The 19,737-nt window shown below is 41.9% G+C and overlaps 3 protein-coding genes across 4 annotated transcripts; 1 reads left to right on the forward strand and 2 right to left on the reverse strand.

Annotated features, from left to right (window-relative positions):
• Window positions 1-238: 238 nt before the first annotated feature.
• LOC118369492 (cytochrome c oxidase subunit 5B, mitochondrial) lies at window positions 239-2,790 on the reverse strand. The gene is made up of 4 exons (XM_035753910.1): window positions 2,614-2,790; window positions 1,953-2,023; window positions 559-658; window positions 239-479 (listed from the first exon to the last, which is right to left on the reverse strand). The coding sequence occupies exons 1-4, from the start codon at window positions 2,711-2,713 to the stop codon at window positions 367-369; spliced, it is 384 nt and encodes a 127-aa protein (XP_035609803.1). The 5' UTR covers window positions 2,714-2,790; the 3' UTR covers window positions 239-366.
• Window positions 2,791-3,269: 479 nt separating this feature from the next.
• dnajc12 (DnaJ (Hsp40) homolog, subfamily C, member 12) lies at window positions 3,270-7,195 on the reverse strand. Of its 2 annotated transcripts, none has more exons than XM_035753908.2 (5): window positions 7,076-7,195; window positions 6,403-6,481; window positions 4,458-4,597; window positions 3,991-4,132; window positions 3,270-3,751 (listed from the first exon to the last, which is right to left on the reverse strand). In XM_035753908.2, the coding sequence occupies exons 1-5, from the start codon at window positions 7,178-7,180 to the stop codon at window positions 3,669-3,671; spliced, it is 549 nt and encodes a 182-aa protein (XP_035609801.1). In that variant the 5' UTR covers window positions 7,181-7,195; the 3' UTR covers window positions 3,270-3,668. The 2 variants fall into 2 exon arrangements, with proteins under 2 accessions (XP_035609801.1, XP_035609802.1); XM_035753909.2 differs by having other exon boundaries at window positions 6,727-7,130.
• A 127-nt stretch (window positions 7,196-7,322) lies between these two features.
• LOC118369489 (NAD-dependent protein deacetylase sirtuin-1-like) lies at window positions 7,323-19,629 on the forward strand. Its single transcript, XM_035753907.2, has 9 exons — window positions 7,323-8,005; window positions 8,492-8,563; window positions 8,693-8,934; window positions 9,791-9,943; window positions 15,643-15,790; window positions 16,380-16,459; window positions 16,640-16,823; window positions 16,953-17,738; window positions 17,894-19,629. The coding sequence occupies exons 1-9, from the start codon at window positions 7,636-7,638 to the stop codon at window positions 18,190-18,192; spliced, it is 2,334 nt and encodes a 777-aa protein (XP_035609800.1). The 5' UTR covers window positions 7,323-7,635; the 3' UTR covers window positions 18,193-19,629.
• Window positions 19,630-19,737: the final 108 nt, after the last annotated feature.

The raw sequence follows: 19,737 nt of genomic DNA on the forward strand, positions 1-19,737 counted from the left end.
GGCAGTTGTGAAATCCATAGATTTGGGCCTAATTTATTTAACTTGACTGATTTCCTTATATGAACTGTAACTCTAAAATCATTGAAATTTTTGCATGTTGCATTTATATTAAGTATAGAATGCATATCAACGTTGCTCCCCTTTCAACCTCCAAGTGCCCATATATCTGATGTTTTAACAATCATTTTCTAACAAGGCAAAATAAGCGTTCCAAGAATATGAAGATTGTTCGAGACGATTCAAATTGACAGTATTTTAATGTTAATCTACATATTAATCAGCTGAAATGCACACATTGTTCAGGGTAGAGGGTGAGTTAATGAGGCAGGTTATCCTGGTCCAGTGGCAAGGAGCTTGGTGGCTGTTTCAGTGGGGCAGCTCATGACGGACAAACTGGTAGTGGGACCCACATTCGGGACAGCGCTGGGGCTTCCCCTCGTGGAGCCAAAACCACACAATGGCAGTGTTGTCCTCTTCACCTATGGTACATAATCACAAGTGTTGGCACATTTTATATTATTTTGAGAACATTTTAAAGCATGAAAGTATGGTACTTACACAGACAGCCTACCATCCGTTTGTCACTAATGCCTGGGACAATGTGAGGGTCTTCTTTGGTTCCAGCATACTCCTTGGGTTTCAGAATGCTCCAAGGATCCTGATTTTATTTTATTTTTTCAAAAAAAGTACTTGTATGAACACAAATCAATCTTATTTGAATTGAAGCAGACATCACAATAGGTTGAAACAAATATACAGTGCAATCGAAAGTATTCAGACCCCATGATTTTTTCCACATTTATGTTACAGCCTTATTGTAATTATTTTGATTTGGTGAAAAATCCTCAATCTACACACAATACCCTATACTGACAAGGTGATAACAGGTTAAAACATAAAACATAACTTGTGTATGTATGATTGAGCTCAGGTGCATCCTGTTTCCATTGATCATCCTTGATATTTCTACAACTTGATTAGAGTCCTCCTGTGGTAAATTCAATTGATTGGACATGATTTGGAAAGGCACACACCTGTCTATTTAAGGTCCCACAGTTAACAGTGCATGTCAGTGCTAAAAACAAAGCCACAAGGTCAAAGGAATTGTCCGTAGTCCTCCGAGACAGGATTCTGTTGAGGCACAGATCTGGGGAAGGGTACCAAAAAATGTCTGCAGCATGGAAGACGTTTGGAACCACGAAGACTCTTCCTAGAGCTGGCCGCCCAGCCAAACTGAGCAATCGGGGGAGAAAGGCCTTGGTCAGGGAGGTGCCCAAGAACCCGATGGTCAATCTGACAGAGCTCCAGAGTTCCTCTGTGGAATTAGGAGAACCTCCCAGAAGGACAACCATCTCAGCAGCACTTCACCAATCAGGCTTTTATGGTAGTGTCCAGAAGGAAGCCACTCCTCAGTAAAAGGCACCTAAAGGACTCTGACCATGAGAAACTAGATTCTCTGGTCTGATGAAACCAAGATTGAACTCTTTGGCCTGAATGTCAAGCATCACCGCTGGAGGAAACCTGACACCATCGCTACGGCGAAGCATGGTGGTGGCAGCATCATGCTGTAGGGATGTTTTTCCGCGGCAGGGACTGTGAGTCTAGTCAGGATCAAGGCAAAGATGAACGGAGCAAAGTACAGAGAGATCATTGATGAAAACCTGCTCCAGAGCACTCAGGACCTCAGACTGGGGCGGAGGTTCACCCAACAGGACAATGACCCTAAGCACACAGCCAAGACAATGCAGGAGTGTCTTTGGGACAAGTCTGAATGTCCTTGAGTGGCCAAGCGAGAGCCAGGACTTGAACCCGATCAAACATCTCTGGATGTTTGTGTAGATTGATGAGGGGAGTGTAATCCATTTAAGAATAAGGCTGTAACATAACAAAATGTGAAATAGTCAAGGGGTCTGAATCATTTCCAAATGCACTGTATGCTATCTAGATATGACCTTTCCTTTCTTCAGTGCCTGCAAGGCACGTCGCTCGAGTCCAGTGGCCTGTTCCTCATCGGTTGGAATCCCTGGAAGGGAGAACGTTAGTGTGACACCTGTGACTTTATACAATACTTGACATTCAAATTAATGGCATAATGTTTATCAGAACAAGAAAATCATGTTACCTCTTAACAGAGTGCATGTAATAGTTATGAGTCAAACTGCACGTCCACAAGCACACACAACTCATGTCCTCCATGTTAAGATATACCTGGCACCAAATCAACGAATGTCTGCCAAAGAAGGTGGGTCTATCAATGGGCCTTCCAGTGGTTAAAATCCAAATGACCTTCAGTTATTAACAAAAATGTAGTAGGGTTCGTGTTTCTAAATACAGTAGCATCATTTTACAATTAATAACAGTCAAATTGGTAGTTATTTTATGAATGCGTCATGCACGTGTATTCCGTGATTTGGTATTCTATTTTTACAAATGTGGTGCCTATGGGAAGTGTTGCCTTGTAGGATATACTTGCAGAGCAGTCATAATATTGTTTATTCTATCATGTCAAATACTTCAAAACAGATTAGTTATTCGATTTGATGGACATTCCAACGGACCACAACCGATTAAATGTATATTACACACACAAATTAAATTTACGCACACACGTACCTTTTAATGTGGTCATAGTGCGTGGCAGTGATCTTGCCACAACATTGTTTCTTGCCAATTGCAAGGTTGTACAGGTACGAAGTAAAAACCTGCCTGCCATAATGAATTCACTTTCGCTTAAACTACCGCGTGTGATCTGAACAATCTGCTGGACTGAAATGACCCCATGTATTTCCAACCTTGACTTGATTGACGGAGTCAACGGTCCACTCACAAAGTAACGGTCTTATGAAGTGGCCAATTAAAAACGGATAAGCAACGCAAGCGAACAGGGGCAGACTTTTTAGATTTGTATCCGTGTATTTATTTATTTTTGATATCGTTTTATAGTAGACAATGTTCAACAGATAACGAACGCACTGGCATGGACACACACAAAAAAAAGGTCATCGTATGACCATTAATCTGAACCTATGGTCAAAACATTTTAGTAAATTACTAATATATTTAAGAGTAGTTTAAATGTTTCATGGCCTTGTAATGAGTCTACATCCAAGCAGTGACAGTTGTATGATTGCCCGTTGCTAATGGTTTTAGCTTTAAGTTGTTCATGCTTGAAATTCACATTTTCAAAGCAATACTTAATCATTCGTTTGGTTGTCCCCATGTTTGTGAAGTAATAAGATAAGAAATTAAGCCAAACTAAAATCAGCATATTGAATACATAACATTTATTACATGTGAAAATACCATCCAGAGCATTTACATACATTTTAAAAAGGCAACCATGTACAAGGATACAACACTACAAAAATATTATACTTCACATAATGACATCTATTGGGTCCTTTTGATAAAGAGCTAAATAGGTCCATTCCAGTCTCCATGCCATAGACCGTACACAAATAATACATATGCCCCATACCCTAGAGCCTAGGCCATGGCAAAACTAGGGTCTTTTCAGTATACATTTTCTATAGAGGGTCTAATAAGTTACACCTGATAGATAAAAGACAATTAGTTTAACAATTCCATACAATTATTGTGAGTGTGGAAACCAACAAGTAACATTATTCACAAGGAAATAGACAGGGCTGATCATTTTATCTTTCCATTTAGATTTCATAATTTCTGAATTTCCGCAGAAGACTGGATGGAGAGTCGGAAGCCCAGCGAAAATGGCGATGGCAGTAGTCACCTGGATAATGGGGACATCAGAAATATGGTAATAAAAAAAAAAAAGGTATACTTATAAGACATTTAAATCAATTAAGATTAGACCTCAAGAGCCTCAATCTGAAGCATTATATTCCCATAAGTATATTACAAGAACAAATATTACATGTTGGATTTTAGTTCTGTCTAACTATAGGTTGGCAAAAGTACCCGTAAACATGAAAATCGTTGAAAAATTAAGAAACTAGGCTATGTGCTCACTTGAAGATGGCACTGCATCTGGGGAAGGCATCTCTGGTGACTCGTGGTCAGTACAGTCTCTGTCTTGGGAACTGTTAGGGAATGTTGCTTTAGAGCTCTCCAGCATGGGCTCCTTTTTGGTCCTCACAGCCCAATGCATTGACTGAGGACAGAGAGCAACGTACCCAAACATGAAAAAACACAACCAGATAAAGTATAAGGTGAACAATGTGCATTAAACATAATATAATGTATGCATTCAACACAGGATGCATTTTTTGAATGGATCTCAGTTACATAATACTTGACCTTAGGTCATATGATTACATTTAGGCAGTGTAAAGTTGGACAACTCTTTGTAATTGCTGTGATTCCAGCTCAATATTATGACGTGCATTAACAAGCGGACCAGTTCCCAATTATTTGATCAATTAAAGTGTATAAAATGTATGTTTTCAGTTTGATCATAATTATAATAACATACATACAGTTTTGACAGAGTCACCAAGGGCTAGCCAGCCATGGAATGGTATGGTAATTCCACTTCTTTTCCATACATCATAGTTTCTTCTGCTCTTTTCATTGCACAAAACCTCCTTGGCTTCCTGCAACTTCTGAAACTCTTCCACTGCAACAAAATGTGGACTTCATGATGAGCATGGATAGGATTATTGCGACAACATTTTTATTATACAGTGCCTTCAGAAAGTATTCACACCCCTTACATTTTCCCACATTGTGTTACAGCCTGAATTTAAAATGGGTTCAATTGAGATTTTTGGTCACTGGCCTACACACAATACCCCATAATGTCAAAGTGGAATTATGTTTTTCGAAATGTTTACAAATGAATAAAACATGAAAAGCTGAAATGTCTTAAGAGTCAATAAGGATTCAACTCCTTTGTCACGGCAAGGCTAAATACATTCAGGAGTAAAAATGTGCTTAAAAAGTCACGTAATAAGTTGCATGGACTCACTCTGTGTACAAAAATTGTGTTGAACATGATTTTTGAATGACAATCTCATCTTGAAGATGGCACTGTATCTGGTGAAGGCATCTCTGGTGACTCGTGGTCAGTACAGTCTCTGTCTTGGGAACTACCGTACCTCATTTTCCCCCCTATTGTGTTATTGACTGTATGTTTGTTTATTCCATGTGTAACTCTGTGTTGTTGTTTGTGTCGCACTTCTTTGCTTTATCTTGGCCAGGTCACAGTTGTAAATGAAAACTTGTTCTCAACTAGCCTACCTGGTTAAATAAAGGTGAACTATTTTTTTTTTATCTCTGTACCCCACACATTCACATCTGTAAGGTCCTTCAGTCGAGCAGTGAATTTAAAACACAGATTCAATCACAAAGACCAGGGAGGATTTCCAATGTCTCGCTAAGAAGGGCACCTGTTAGTAGATGGGTAAAAAATAAAATAAAAAGCATACATTGAATATCCCTTTGAGCATGGTGAAGTTATTAATTACTCCTTGGATGGTGTATCAATATACCCAGTCACTACAAAGATACAGACGTCCTTCCTAACTCAGTTGCCAGAGAGGAAGGAAGCCACTCAGGGATTTCACCAGGAGGCCAATGGTGACTCTAAAACATTTTATTTGCTGTTATAGGAGAAAACTGAGGATGGATCAACAACATTGTAGTTAATCCTAACTGACAGAGTGAAAAGAAGGAAGCCTGTTCAAAATACAAAATATTCTAAAACATGCATCCTGTTTGCAACAAGGCACTAAAGTAATACTGCAAAAAATGTGGTAATGCAGGAAAAAAATAGAAACGGAATGGAGCTAAACACAGGCAAAATCCCAGAGGAAAACATGGTTCAGAAAACATGGTTCAGTCTGATTTCCACCAGACACTGGGAAATGAATTCACCTTTCAGCAGGACATAACCTTAAACACAAGGCCAAATCTACACTGGAGCTGCTTACCAAGAAGACAGTGACTGTTCCCGAGAGGCCAAGTTCGTTTTGACTTAAAATTACTTGAAAATCTATGACTAGACCTGAAAATGTTTGTCTAGCAATTATCAACAACCAATTTCACAGAGCTTGAAGATTTTTGAAAATAATAAAATGGGCAAATATTGAACAATCCAGGTGTGGAAAGCTCTTTGAGACTTACCCAGAAAGACGCACAGCTGTAATCACTGCCAAAGGTGCTGACTCAGGGGTTGTGAATACTTGTGTAAATTGGAGAGTTCTGTATTTTATTTTCAATAAATTTGCAAAAATGTCTAAAAACGTTTTCACAATCGGGTATTGTGTGTAGATGGGTGATAAAAAAACAAACATATTTCATAAATTTGGACATTTGGAATAAGTCAAGGGGTATGAATACTTTCTGAAGGCACTGTACATGACAATCATCACCTGTCACAGTACACAAGAGGGGCACAATCACACAGAATTCATCCGTTACCTGCTCTTGGATTATCGGGGTGCTTGTCTGGATGGCATGCCAGGGCCCTTACTCTGTATTCATTGGCAATCTGTTCTGTCTAAAAACAAAGATACATCATTAAAGTTTCACCCATATACATTATGTTACATTTGCCATGGCCTTAAAAGCTGGTTGAACTGACAAATCAAAATCTCATAGCAGTCACTTGACAAAAGGTGTATGAAATTATACCAAGCTACGCCACTTTCACTGTACAGTATGATATCCATTTCGCAACAAGTCGGTAACATTTATTTAGCCTAGCTTGCTAACGTTATTGCTATTGGGAAAACAAACTCTTACCGAAGATAACTCATCGCATCCGAGTAACCCGTAATAATCGTCCAAGTCCTCTGGTTTGCAATTTAAAATATCATCCATTCTGATTTATATGAGCTATATAAGCTTTGAAAATAACTGATTTAGCGAGCCTGACTGCTCTGATGGCTGCGGTGTTGCGCGTTCCAGGTCGACTTTATTTTAACGGCGCGGCACAGCTAGAAGTCTAAAGAACCGGAGAAGAACCACGATATGTCACTGAATATTGCAATATTATCCAGCTAACGCTAACAGCTTTAGTTGATTTAAAATGCGCAATTTGCTGATTTAATATCAATCAATGACCATTTCACAGCTAAACATAAATACGCACACGATACATTTTGTTGTTGTTGACGTCATCGACGTGCTGAAGTGTCGCTCCCGCCGCAACCAAAGACCACAGACAGTGGGTACAGTATGAAGATGCTTCCCCCATCACACTTGTAGGTGTCACATTGGCTAGCTACGCGCATGCGTAGAAACGGCTCTTGCGCCGAACTGCACTCCTTCGATATAAAGTTATTTTTCACGAAAATGAAAACGTGTCTGTTTGTGACTTTCACGACGTTGGAGTAATAACATGTTCAACTACTTGGTCACAAGCATTTGGCTACAACCGCAATAGCATTTGCTAAACACGTGTATGTGACCAATAAAATTGAATCTAGGGTGTGCCTTTAGATTTCGGGAAAATGAACAAAAGAGGAAACATTTTGCACTTCTGTCAATGACTTCCCAAACCACCGCCTGGTCTGTTGGTTCTGTTTCTCAATTAGTTCCCGGAACTCACGCAATGTTGCGCCTCTGGGTTTAGAAACTCTTCGCCACAAACTACTGGTGGAGAGCGAATCACATTCGCCATTTAAATAACCAGCTGTCGACCGCGGAAGAATGTTTTACCACAGTACACAGCGGCTTTATCAGCTGAAGATGGCGGACGGGGAGAATATCCTTGTTGGAGCCAGTTCCAGCACTTCAACTAATGAAGAACCAGATTCAAAAAAGGCCAAAATGAGCATGGCCATAGAATGTGGACTCAAAATTGTTCAGACTAAGCAAGTTACGTATGGGCCAGAGGCTGGTGAGAGTTTGGCGGCGGCGATTTCTGCGCAGCCAAAGGAGAAGGAGATTGAGCCGGTGATGTCGGTAGGACAGGCCTCAGCAGCAGCACCAGGCGGAGACAATGGGCTGCTGGTCTTCGAGCCTCAGGAAAGTGTAGTGAATTTAGACAAGGCGTCTGGACCCACGGCGGAGCCTGCAGGTAGGATAATTTAGCTAGCTAGTATGCCAAGTTTTTTGGCGCACTCGATCGTTGCATGTCTGGTTAACGTTAGATTGCTCCACCTAGTTGGATACCAATTGGGCTAGCTTTGTAACTAAGTTACTACTAGGTAGCTCCGCAGCACGTCAGCCTGAAGTTTGAAACGAGCAAACTTTGCGTGCATTACGCAAGATATACGACTTTTATTAGCCAATGCTTTTACCCACCCGGCCATAAAAATGTAACTACATTTAGCGGGAGAGCTAGCTAACTATCAATATTGGCTATTTGGCTAGTCATTTTATGCCATTTTACTTTTTATTGCAAATTTTAAGGAATGCAAAAATACAGTCCATAATTTAGTTGTTTTCGGAGTAGATACTGTTCATTAAATTAATCAACAAAACGATCACTTCCCATCGTGTCCTCTGAGTGTCTTGACCCTGACGATGAGGAGCTTAAACCCAAATGCATTTGCCTCCCCAGACGGTGGCAATGAGGATGATGACCGATCCTCACATGCAAGTTCCAGTGACTGGACACCTCAACCACAGATAGGTAGGTACAAGATGACAAATACACCAGTTTTAGTACACAATTAAATGCAACCCAGGTCATGTTCAAGATACAATAACATGTTTTAAGCTATTTAAATGTATTGATTTTGTTTTTCTTCTCTCAAATTAGGTTCCTACAGTTTTATCCAGCAACACATCATGAGAGAGACCGATCCAAGAACAATATTGAAAGACTTGCTTCCTCCAGAGACTGTGCTTCCACCGGACTTGGATGACATGACGCTGTGGCAGATCATCATCAACATTTCGGAGCCTCCTAAAAGAAAGAAGCGGAAAGACATAAACACCCTGGAGGACGTGGTTCGGATACTCCATGAAAGCAAAAAGATCCTTGTGCTTACTGGTGCTGGAGTATGTATTGCAGGGAACACATTAAGTAGGGTGTCCAACCACTCTGCTCAGAGTGGGTGAAAATGTGCTTTGGTGATGAAATTTCACTTCCTTATGTTATGAAATACATTTTTACCAAAACGTACGATTATTCATATTCTTAATCGTCAGTGGGGTTTTCCCTCAAACGTATCATTAACATTATAGCCAAAAGTTAGACTTCGTAACCTAATACATCCGATAAGTAACGAGTTCTGTTGACATAGCGATGCAGGTTTCTCGTGACGAACTTTTGAAGATTGTACATTTTGTGGTCGTCGTCCTCCAAGTTTGTTTCTGCAGGTCGCAAATTGGCATGACCCGAGCTGAATTAAGTGTAAAACGGCTTTGAAAATGAAAAGCTATATATGCTCTGTCATTTCATGTGAGACATTTTTGAAAAACAAATGTCTAGTCAAATATGAAAATAGTACATGTCATGTCTCAATCGATATCCATCTTACCTCTGTTTTATGTCCTGCGGATTTGAGAAGAATGATGACAAATTCAAATGGGGAAAGAGAGTGAGCCTGACGGGTAGCCAGTAGCCTTAATTTTTGCACAGAATCCAGCTTGCTGGCGTAATGACATTTTCCAGAATGTTATTTTTTTTTCTGGTCTCTGATTTAGTCACCCTAATTCTGGCCGTCAAAACAAGTGTAAAATTTCCTTTTGAACGGATTACGATAGACATGAGGTTTGGAAAAATGTACATATTTAAGCCATTTGTCAAAAAAAAAAATAATAATTGGACACCCTACATTATGTTTTGCTGTGTCTATTTGTATAGCTTTCACAGTTGCCGTATTCAAACTTATGGTTTGTTGTTTTTCCTCAGGTGTCTGTTTCTTGTGGAATACCAGACTTTCGATCCAGAGATGGCATTTATGCAAGGCTTGCAATAGATTTCCCAGATCTTCCAGACCCTCAAGCAATGTTTGATATAGAGTACTTCAGAAGAGACCCACGGCCCTTTTTCAAGTTTGCTAAGGTTTGTGGATTTAAAGTGTTAAATAAACGGCCCTTTTTCAGGACCCTAATTTGTAAAAATACGAATAACTTCACAGATCTTCATTGTAAAGGGTTTAAACACTGTTTCCCGTGCTTGTTCAATGAACCATAAACAATGAATGAACATGCACCTGTGAAACGGTCGTTAAGACACTAACAGATTACAGACGCTAGGAAATTAAGGTCACAGTTATGAAAACTTAGGACACTAAAAAGGCCTTTCTACTGTTAATGAAAAACACCAAAAGAAAGATGCCCAGGGTAGGGTCCCTGCTCATCTGTGTGAATGTGCCTTTGGCATGCTGCAAGGAGGCATGAGGACTGCAGATGTGGCCAGGGCAATAAATTGCAATGTCCGTACTGTGAGATGACTAAGACCGCGCTACAGGGAGACAGGATGGACAGGTGATTGTCCTCACAGTGGCAGACCACGTGTAACAACACCTGCACAGGATCGAGACATCCGAACATCACACCTGTGGGACAGGTACAGGATGGCAACAACAACTGCCCGAGTTATACCAGGAACGCACAATCCCTCCATCAGTGCTCAGACTGTCCGCTATAGGTTGAGAGAGGCTGGACTGAGGGCTTGTAGGCCTGTTGTAAATGCAGGTCCTCACCAGACATCACCGGCAACAACTTTGCCTATCGGCACAAACCTACTGTCGCTGGACCAGACAGGACTGGCAAAAAGTGCTCTTCACTGACAAGTCGCAGTTTTGTTTCACCACGAGTGATGGTCAGATTCGCATTTATTGTTGAAAGAATGTGTTCCACCGAGACCTGTACTCTGGCGTGGGATCTATTTTGAGGTGGAGGGTCCCTTCCTGGTCTGGGGCGGTGTGTCACAGAATCATCGGACTGAGCTTGTTGTCATTGCAGGCAATCTCAACACTGTGCGTTACAGGGAAGACATCCTCCTCCCTCATGTGGTACCCTTCCTGCAGGCTCATCCTGACATGACCCTCCAGCATGACAATGCCACCAACCATACTGCTCGTTCTGTGTGTGATTTCCTGCAAGACAGGAATGTCGGTGTTTTGCCATGGCCAGTGAAGAGCCCGGATCTCAATCCCATTGAGCACGTCTAGAACCTGTTGGATCGGAGGGTGAGGACTAGGGCCATTCCCCCCAGAAATGTCCAGGAACTTGCAGGTGCCTTGGTGGAAGAGTGGGGTGACATCTCACAGCAAGAACTGGCACATCTGGTGCAGTCCACGAGGAGGAGATGTACTGCAGTACTTCATGCAGCTGGTGGCCACACCAGATACTGACTTAATTTTGATTTTGCCCCCACATTATTACATTTGTTAGTCACATGTCTGTGGAACTTGTTCAGTTTGTCTGTTGAATCTTATGTTCATACAAATATTTACACATGTTAAGTTTGCTGAAAATAAACACAGTTGACAGTGAGAGGACGTTTCTTTTTTTTTTAGTTATTTTATACACTGCTCAAAAAAATAAAGGGAACACTAAAATAACACATCCTAGATCTGAATGAATGAAATATTCTTATTAAATACTTTTTTCTTTACATAGAACATTCAACTGACAACAAAATCACACACAAATGATCAATGGAAATCAAATTTATCAACCCATGGAGGTCTGGATTTGGAGTCACTCAAAATTAAAGTGGAAAACCACACTACAGGCTGATCCAACTTTGATGTAATGTCCTTAAAACAAGTCAAATGAGGCTCAGTAGTGTGTGTGGCCTCCACTTGCCTGTACGACCTCCCTACAACTCCTGGGCATGCTCCTGATGAGGTGGCGGATGGTTTCCTGAGGGATATCCTCCCAGACCTGGACTAAAGCAAGACATGATGTCCCAGATATGCTCAATTGGATTCAGGTCTGGGGAACGGGCGGGCCAGTCCATAGCATCAATGCCTTCCTCTTGCAGGAACTGCTGACACACTCCAGCCACATGAGGTCTAGCATTGTCTTGCATTAGGAGGAACCCAGGGCCAACCGCACCAGCATATGGTCTCACAAGGGGTCTGAGGATCTCATCTCGGTACCTAATGACAGTCAGGCTACCTCTGGCGAGCACATGGAGGGCTGGGTGGCCCTCCAAAGAAATGCCACACCATGACTGACCCACCATCAAACCGGTCATGCTGGAGGTTGTTGCAGGCAGCAGAACGTTCTCCACGGCGTCTCCAGACTGTCACGTCTGTCACGTGCTCAGTCTGAACCTGTTTTCATCTGTGAAGAGCACAGGGCGCCAGTGGCGAATTTGCCAATCTTGGTGTTGGCAAATGCCAAACGTCCTGCACGGTGTTGGGCTGTAAGCACAACCCCCACCTGTGGACGTCGGCCCTCATACCAACCTCATGGAGTCTGTTTCTGACCGTTTGAGCAGACACATGCACATTTGTGGCCTGCTGGAGGTCATTTTGCAGGGTTCTGGCAGTGCTCCTCCTTGCACAAAGGCGGAGGTAGCGGTCCTGCTGCTTGGTTGTTGCCCTCCTACGGCCTCCTCAACGTCTCCTGATGTACTGGCCTGTCTCCTGGTAGCGCCTCCATGCTCTGGATACTACGCTGACAGACACATCAAACCTTCTTGCCACAGCTCGATGTGCCATCGTGGATGAGCTGCACTACCTGAGCCACTTGTGTGGGTTGTAGACTTCGTCTCATGCTACCACTAGAGTGAAAGCACCGCCAGCGTTCAAAAGTGACCAAAGCATCAGCCAGGAAGCATAGGAACTGAGAAGTGGTCTGTGGTCACCACCTGCAGAACCACTCCTTTATTGGGGGTGTCTTGCTAATTGCCTATAATTTCCACCTGTTGTCTATTCCATTTGCACAACAGCATGTGCAATTTATTGTCAATCAGTGTTGCTTCCTTAGTGGACAGTTTGATTTCACAGAAGTTTGATTGACTTGGAGTTACATTGTGTTGTTTAAGTGTTCCCTTTTATTTTTTTTTGAGCAGTGTATATAGTTGAAGTTTACATACACTTAGGTTGGAGTCATTAAAACTAGTTTTTCAACCACTCCACAAATTTCTTGTTAACAAACTATAGTTTTGGCAAGTCGGTTGTTTACAGACAGATTATTTAATTTATAAGTCAGTGTATCACAATTCTGAAATGAATTGTCAGAAGTTTACATACGCTAAGTTGACTGTGCCTTTTAACTGCTTGGAAAATTCCAGAGAATGATGTCATGGCTTTAGAAGCTTCTGATATGATGTCAAATAGCCTTTTAAGTAAATTGGAGGTGTACCTGTGGATGTATTTCAAGGCCTACCTTCAAACTCAGTGCCTCTTGATTTTCCCATGATGTCAAGCGAAATTAAATCAGCCAAGACTTCAGAAAAAAAATTGTAGACCTCCATAAGTCTGGTTCATCCTTGGGAGCAATTTCAAAACGCCTGAAGGTGGGCAGGGTAGCCTAGTGGTTAGAGTGTTGGACTAGTAACCGGAAGGTTGCAAGTTCAAACCCCCGAGCTGACAAGGTCGTTCTGCCCCTGAACAGGCAGTTAACCCACTGTTCCTAGGCCGTCATTGAAAATAATAATTTGTTCTTAACTGACTTGCCGAGTTAAATAAAGGTTAAAAAAAAGGTTCCTCGTTCATCTGTACAAACAATAGTAAGCAGGTATAAACAGCCGTCATACCGCTCAGGAAGGTGACGCATTCTGTCTCCTAGAGATGAATGTACTTTGGGGCGAAAAATGCTAATCGATCCCAGAACAGCAACAAAGGACCCTGTGAAGATGCTGGAGGAATCTGGTACAAAAGTATCTATATCCACAGTAAAACCGGTCCTTTATTGACATAACCTGAAAGGTCTCTCAGCAAGGAAGAAGCCACTGCTATAAAACCGTCATAAAAAAAGCCAGACTATGGTTTGCATCTGCACATGGAAAAAGGGGGAGGCTTGCAAGCCGAAGAACACTATCCCAACCTTGAAGCACGGGGTTGGCAGCAGCATGTTGTGGTGGTGCTTTGCTGCAGGAGGGACTGGTGTACTTCACAAATTAGATGGCACCATGAGATGGAAAATTATGTGGATATATTGAAGCTATATATTATGTGGATACATCTCAAGACATCAGTCAGGAAGTTAAAGCTTGGTCGCAAATGGTTCTTCCAAATGGACAAGCATACTTCCAAAGTTGTGGCAATCTGGCTTAAGGACAACAAAGTCAAGGTATTGGAGTGGCCATCACAAAGCCCTGACCTCAATCCTATAGAACATTTGTGGGCAGACCTGAAAAAGCGTGTGTGAGCAAGGAGGCCTACAAACCTGACTCAGTTACACCTGCTCAGTCAGGAGGAATGGGCCAAAATTCACCCAACTTATTGTGGGAAGCTTGTGGAAGGCTACCTGAATAATTTGACCTAGTTTAAACAATTTAAAGGCAATGCTACCAAATACTAATTTTATTTTACCAGGCAAGTCAGTTTCACAAAAAAATTGTATTTTCAATGACTGCCTAGGAACAGTGTTCAGGGGCAGAACGACAGATTTGTACCTTGTCAGCTCGGGGATTTGAACTTGCAACCTTCCGGTTACTAGTCCAACGCTTAACCACTAGGCTACCCTGCAGCCCCTAATTGAGTTTATGTAAACTTATGACCCACTGGGAATGTGATGAATGAAATAAAAGCTTAAATAAATAATTCTCTCTCCTATTATTCTGACATTTCACCTTCTTAAAATAAAGTGGTGATCCTAACTCACCTAAAACAGGAAATCTTTACAAGGATTAAATGTCAGGAACTGTGGAAAACTGAGTTTAAATGTATTTGGCTAAGGTGTATGTAAAGTTACGACTTCAACTGTGCATATATACAGTGGCAACTTATTAGGTACACCCATCTAGTCCTGGGTCGGACCTCCCCCTTTGCCTCCAGAACAGCCTGATTTCTTCGGGGCATGGAAACATTGATCAAATGGTATCAACGGAGCTAACGTGTGCCAGGAAAACATTCCCCACACCTTTACACCACCAGCCTGTACCATATACACCAAACAAATGGAGCCGTGGACTCGTGCTGCTTACACCAAATCCTGACTCTGCCATCAGCATTACAAAACAGGAACTGGGATTTGTTTGACCAGGCCATGTTTTTCCAGTGTTGGTGATCGCGTGCCCGCTGGAGCCACTTTTTCTTGTTTTTAGCTGTTAGCTGATAGGAGTGGAACCCGTTGTGGTCGTCTGCTGCGATAGCCCATCTGTGACAAGGACCGACGAGTTGTGCGTTCCGAGATGCCGTTCTGCACACCACTTGTACTGCACCGTTATTGGCCTGCTTGTAACCCGCCTGTTAGATTCCACGATCCTTGCCATTCTCCTTCGACCTCGCTCATCAACGAGTTGTTTTCACCCACAGGCCTGCCACTGACTGGATGTTTGTTTGTCACACCGTTCTTGGTAAACCCTAGTCGCCTGTCTGCCTGCTTTATATAGCAAGCTACGGCCACGTGACTCACTGTCTGTAGGAGCGAGACATTTTTTTGTGAACTGGGTGGTGTACCTAATAAACTGGACCGTTAGTGTGTATTTCTGTGTGTGTGTATTAGTACCAGTCAAAAAACCCTTGAATGAGTAGGTGTGTCCAAACTTCTGACTGATACAGTATATTAGATTAAATGATTACTATCACTTGTTTTGATATGCGAGATGGTTATGATTGCTCTGCTCTCTTGTAGGAGATCTATCCTGGACAGTTCCAACCTTCGCCCTGTCACAAATTCATATCTATGCTGGGCAAGCATGGGAAGCTACTACGCAACTACACCCAAAACATTGACACTCTTGAACAAGTGGCTGGGGTTCAGAGGATCATCCAGTGTCATGGTACATACTGTAATATACACAGTGATCAGAACATTAGGAACACCTTCCTGATATTGAGTTGCACCCCCTTTTTTGCCATCAGAACAGCCTCAATTTGTCAGGGCATGGACTCCAACAAGGTGTCAAAAGCATTCCAAACGGGATGATGGCCCAGGTTGATGACAATGCTTCCAACAGTTGTTAAATTGGCTGGATGTTCTTTGGGTGGTGGACAATTCTTGATACACATGGGAAACTGTTGAGTGTGAAAAACCCAGCAGCGTTGCAGTTCTTGAAACACTCAAACCGGTGCGCCAGGTACCTACTACCATACCCCGTTCAAAGGCACTTAAATGTTTTGTCTTGCCCATTCACCCTCTGAGTTACACACACACACAATCAGTTTCCATTTTCTCAAGGCTTAAAAGTCCTATAACCTGTCTCCTCCCCTTCAGCTACACTGAAGGATCATAACTTCCACCTGATCAGTCTGTCATGGAATGGTGTTCCTAATGTTTTGTATACTCGGTCTATGTCAAACATATCATACTATGCTAAGTGTTTTATGGTTCTGGGTCTAATATTAACCACAAACTCCTCTGTATTTCAGGGTCTTTTGCAACCGCTTCCTGTCTCATCTGTAAACACAAGGTTGACTGTGAGGCTGTAAGGGAAGACATTTTTAATCAGGTATTGGCAAGAATCTTTCCTATTAATATTCACCAGTGTCAAATCTGTGAATTTATGTATACTGTTGGACAGACTTGTGGCATTTTGAAGTTATCAGCCTATCTTGTACAGTAGCATCCAGTCTGCTGAATTGTCATTTATTTTTTTTGTTTTCATATTGAATACAAATATCTGTTCTAGGTTGTCCCTCACTGTCCACGGTGTCGAGATATTCCCCTGGCGATCATGAAGCCAGATATTGTCTTCTTCGGAGAGAATCTTCCAGAACTGTTCCACAGAGCAATGAAGCAGGATAAGGATGAAGTGGACCTCCTTATCGTCATTGGGTCCTCACTGAAAGTGCGACCTGTGGCTCTCATCCCAAGTATGTTGAAAATAAAATGTGTGTTTTTTTTAGATGCCCAAGATGAGCAATGCTATTACCAATGTTATCATGTATTAGTCTTGATCTCGAGCTATGCATGTGTAACAGGTGAACTCTCTTTCCATCCAGCCTCCATTCCTCATGAAGTGCCTCAAGTCCTGATTAATCGGGAGCAGCTGCCTCACCTCAACTTTGACGTGGAGCTACTTGGGGACTGTGACGTCATCGTTAACGAGCTCTGCCATCGGTTGGGCGGAGACTTTGAGCAACTGTGCTACAACTCCTTAAGACTCAGTGAGATCACAGAGAAACCCCCGCGGTCACAGACACCTTGTGAGGCCTTGTCCACTCACAGTAAGCCAACAGAAGAAGAACAGAAGACCCGTCACACAGACTCATCGTTCGGTGCCTCAGAGGAGACGGACACTCATACGGTCACAGACACTCCAGAAGGCGACAGAGTACCAACGGAACCTTGTCCGACTGAGCAGAATGACACAGACACATCTGAAGTTGATGGAGTACCATCGGTGCCCTATCCAAAGACAAAGATTGTCTCTGACACGCTTGAAGTTGGAGTACCAACAGAACCCTGTCCAAAGACTCAGAATGTCACAGGCACCCTGGAAGTCAACAGAGTAGCGACAGAGCCCTGTCCGAAAGACACTCTTGAATTCGATGCAGTGCCATTAGAGCCTAGTCCAAAAGTGCAGATTGTCCCAGAGGCTCCAGAAGAGCCTTGTTCAAAGACTCAGTCCCCCAATGAGGAGAGAATGGAGATTTCAGATTCTCCGTCAGCGGACACGCAAAGGGAAGAACCCTCTGGATTAAATGACCAACATGTCAACCTTGAAGTTCGCCGACGATGCTGGATGAGTCGAATCAGTCGAAGTCCTATCAGCAAGCGCCTTGAGAGTAAAATTTGAAGTGTTAATTTACCTCAGATTTTGTGCAAAATTGAAATTATTTTTCCACAACCTTTTGATGATAATACGTCTTGTCATGTTATGACGACAAAACGTGTTTCCATATTGTAAAATTCATCCTAAATTCAATGTCTTTTCTCCCAGCTTCTCAATACCTATTCCAAGCACCAAATCACTACATCTTCCACGGGGCAGAAGTGTATTCCAACTCGGAGGACGAGACATCCAGCTCCTGCGGGAGCAACAGTGAGGACTCCAGCCTGGAGGAGGAGGACGACGAGGAAGAAGACAGCGATGCCGAGGAGGACCAGAGCACACCAGCAGAGGAGGGCGAGGGCTGCCTCATTGACATAGTAACACACAAGCAAGCCTGCGAGGGCACTTCGAGTGTGAAGCAGATGGAGAGTACAGACAAAAATGTCCAGAACACCACAGACCTTTAGAAAAACAAAGCACTTGCAGTCTTTTTTACAAATATTTGTTTTGTATATTTTTGTCCACCCACAGCACCTCCTATTATACATTTTTCATAAAGTCTAGATTGCATTGATACTTTTGCATGCATGTGCTGAAAATTCGTTCTTCGTTGTCTTCTGACCACATTAACAAGCTGCAGGTGGTTTGTTTACACGTTTTGTGTACTACAATTAAATAAACAGCAGCTCAACTCAACCAATCCACTTCAGAAGGTTAATGGTGAAGAAAGCAACAGAAAAAAAACATAGACCAAAGAATAATCCCCCCCCCATACACCCAAAAGTTTTTGCATTAAATCTTAAAAACCTTACCCACCACCTGAAGTGTAAAGAATATATTGAGCGGTGGCATTGTTTTCCTTACGATATTTGGCAGCTACTTTTTACAGTCAAGCTTTTATTATTTTTGTACTTTGTAACATGTAAGAGTCATACTCAGCAAAGAGCAGGTGATTGTTTTCTAAATGAAATTGAAAACGTTATACGTTGTGCAGACATAACGCCTTATCTGTGTTCAATGAGCTTTCATTGGAGCAAATGTCACTTTTTTTTCCCTCTTCCTTTTCAGCAGTTTGACGCGTTTGTTCATGTTTCCTCGGTTGTATGAGCTATTTGGTCGATGTGACTCAATTTCTCCTATTCACTCTTTCCTGAGAAATGTCCAGCCCTAACACAGACCCTGTAGAGCTATACAAGTGTTCTGGGATACGTTTAATATGAGCCAAATTTACTCTTTTAAGCAACTCATTCGAATGAAATTCAAATATTTGTTTTGTTTTGAGCTTGATCTTGATAGTTAAATTGCTAAAATGTTCATTCATAGTAGGCCTTTTCCTTATTTTCATGAGAACACCACAGAAATAGTCTAATTTATCACAAGGTGTGACAACACTACTGTTGTGTAGAAAATGGATATAGATATGAGAGTTGCATGCTATTTGACATTTGATGTCCCAAGTTTAGTTTGAGAAGACCACTACAGGTAAGTGCATGCAGTTCAGATACTGCAGCAGCGCCATTGGAGCTGGTTTTACACGGTTGAACTAAGATGATTACAATTACATTTAAGAGTTCTTATAATCAGTATGCTGATGTGTGAGAGTCGGCTTTTGTTATGCTCTGCAGTGTTTATTTTTTACATCAAAACATTTATTTTTCATGTTTTCTTTAAAAATGTATCTGCTATATTTATATTTGGTTTAATTACACCCAACAAATAGGCCATAATATAGCACATAGTCTCATTTGAGGTTACCCTTTATGTAAATATGACTGCCTGTATTTAAATGACAATGTATACTGTATTTACAGTATAGGCCTATGTTTTTAAAGTTCTTATGCCTGCAAAAGTCACAAGAGTTGTGTTTTTGTCTAAAATTACTAATAAAAATTCGGTCAAAATGGCATGTGTCAAACTATTGTTGTCAAAATAATGTCATTCTAATATTGGGCTGCGTACATTGCGTTGTGGAACGTTCAATGGAACGGTGCTGTACTGAATGACCAGTTGAA

The sequence above is a fragment of the Oncorhynchus keta genome, chromosome 36, assembly GCF_023373465.1.
Source record: "Oncorhynchus keta strain PuntledgeMale-10-30-2019 chromosome 36, Oket_V2, whole genome shotgun sequence".
NCBI classification, from domain to species: Eukaryota; Metazoa; Chordata; class Actinopteri; order Salmoniformes; family Salmonidae; genus Oncorhynchus; species Oncorhynchus keta.

Bases quoted from the DNA above. Each gene is read 5' to 3' on its own strand.
- LOC118369492 (XM_035753910.1), bottom strand. From the start codon at position 2,713: ATGGCAGGCAGGTTTTTACTTCGTACCTGTACAACCTTGCAATTGGCA. The intron at 659-1,952 runs GTCATATCTAGA...AAATAAAATCAG, and splicing joins AGGCACTGAAGAAAGGAAAG to GATCCTTGGAGCATTCTGAA. The intron at 480-558 runs GTAAGTACCATA...TATGTACCATAG, and splicing joins ACGGATGGTAGGCTGTCTGT to GTGAAGAGGACAACACTGCC.
- dnajc12 (XM_035753908.2), bottom strand. From the start codon at position 7,180: ATGGGGGAAGCATCTTCATACTGTACCCACTGTCTGTGGTCTTTGGTT. The intron at 6,482-7,075 runs GTGCGTATTTAT...CTTTGTTTTTAG, and splicing joins ACAACAACAAAATGTATCGT to ACAGAACAGATTGCCAATGA. The intron at 3,752-3,990 runs GTGAGCACATAG...CCCATTATCCAG, and splicing joins AGATGCAGTGCCATCTTCAA to GTGACTACTGCCATCGCCAT.
- LOC118369489 (XM_035753907.2), top strand. From the start codon at position 7,636: ATGTTTTACCACAGTACACAGCGGCTTTATCAGCTGAAGATGGCGGAC. The intron at 8,935-9,790 runs GTATGTATTGCA...GTTTTTCCTCAG, and splicing joins TTGTGCTTACTGGTGCTGGA to GTGTCTGTTTCTTGTGGAAT. The intron at 16,460-16,639 runs GTATTGGCAAGA...TATCTGTTCTAG, and splicing joins GGGAAGACATTTTTAATCAG to GTTGTCCCTCACTGTCCACG.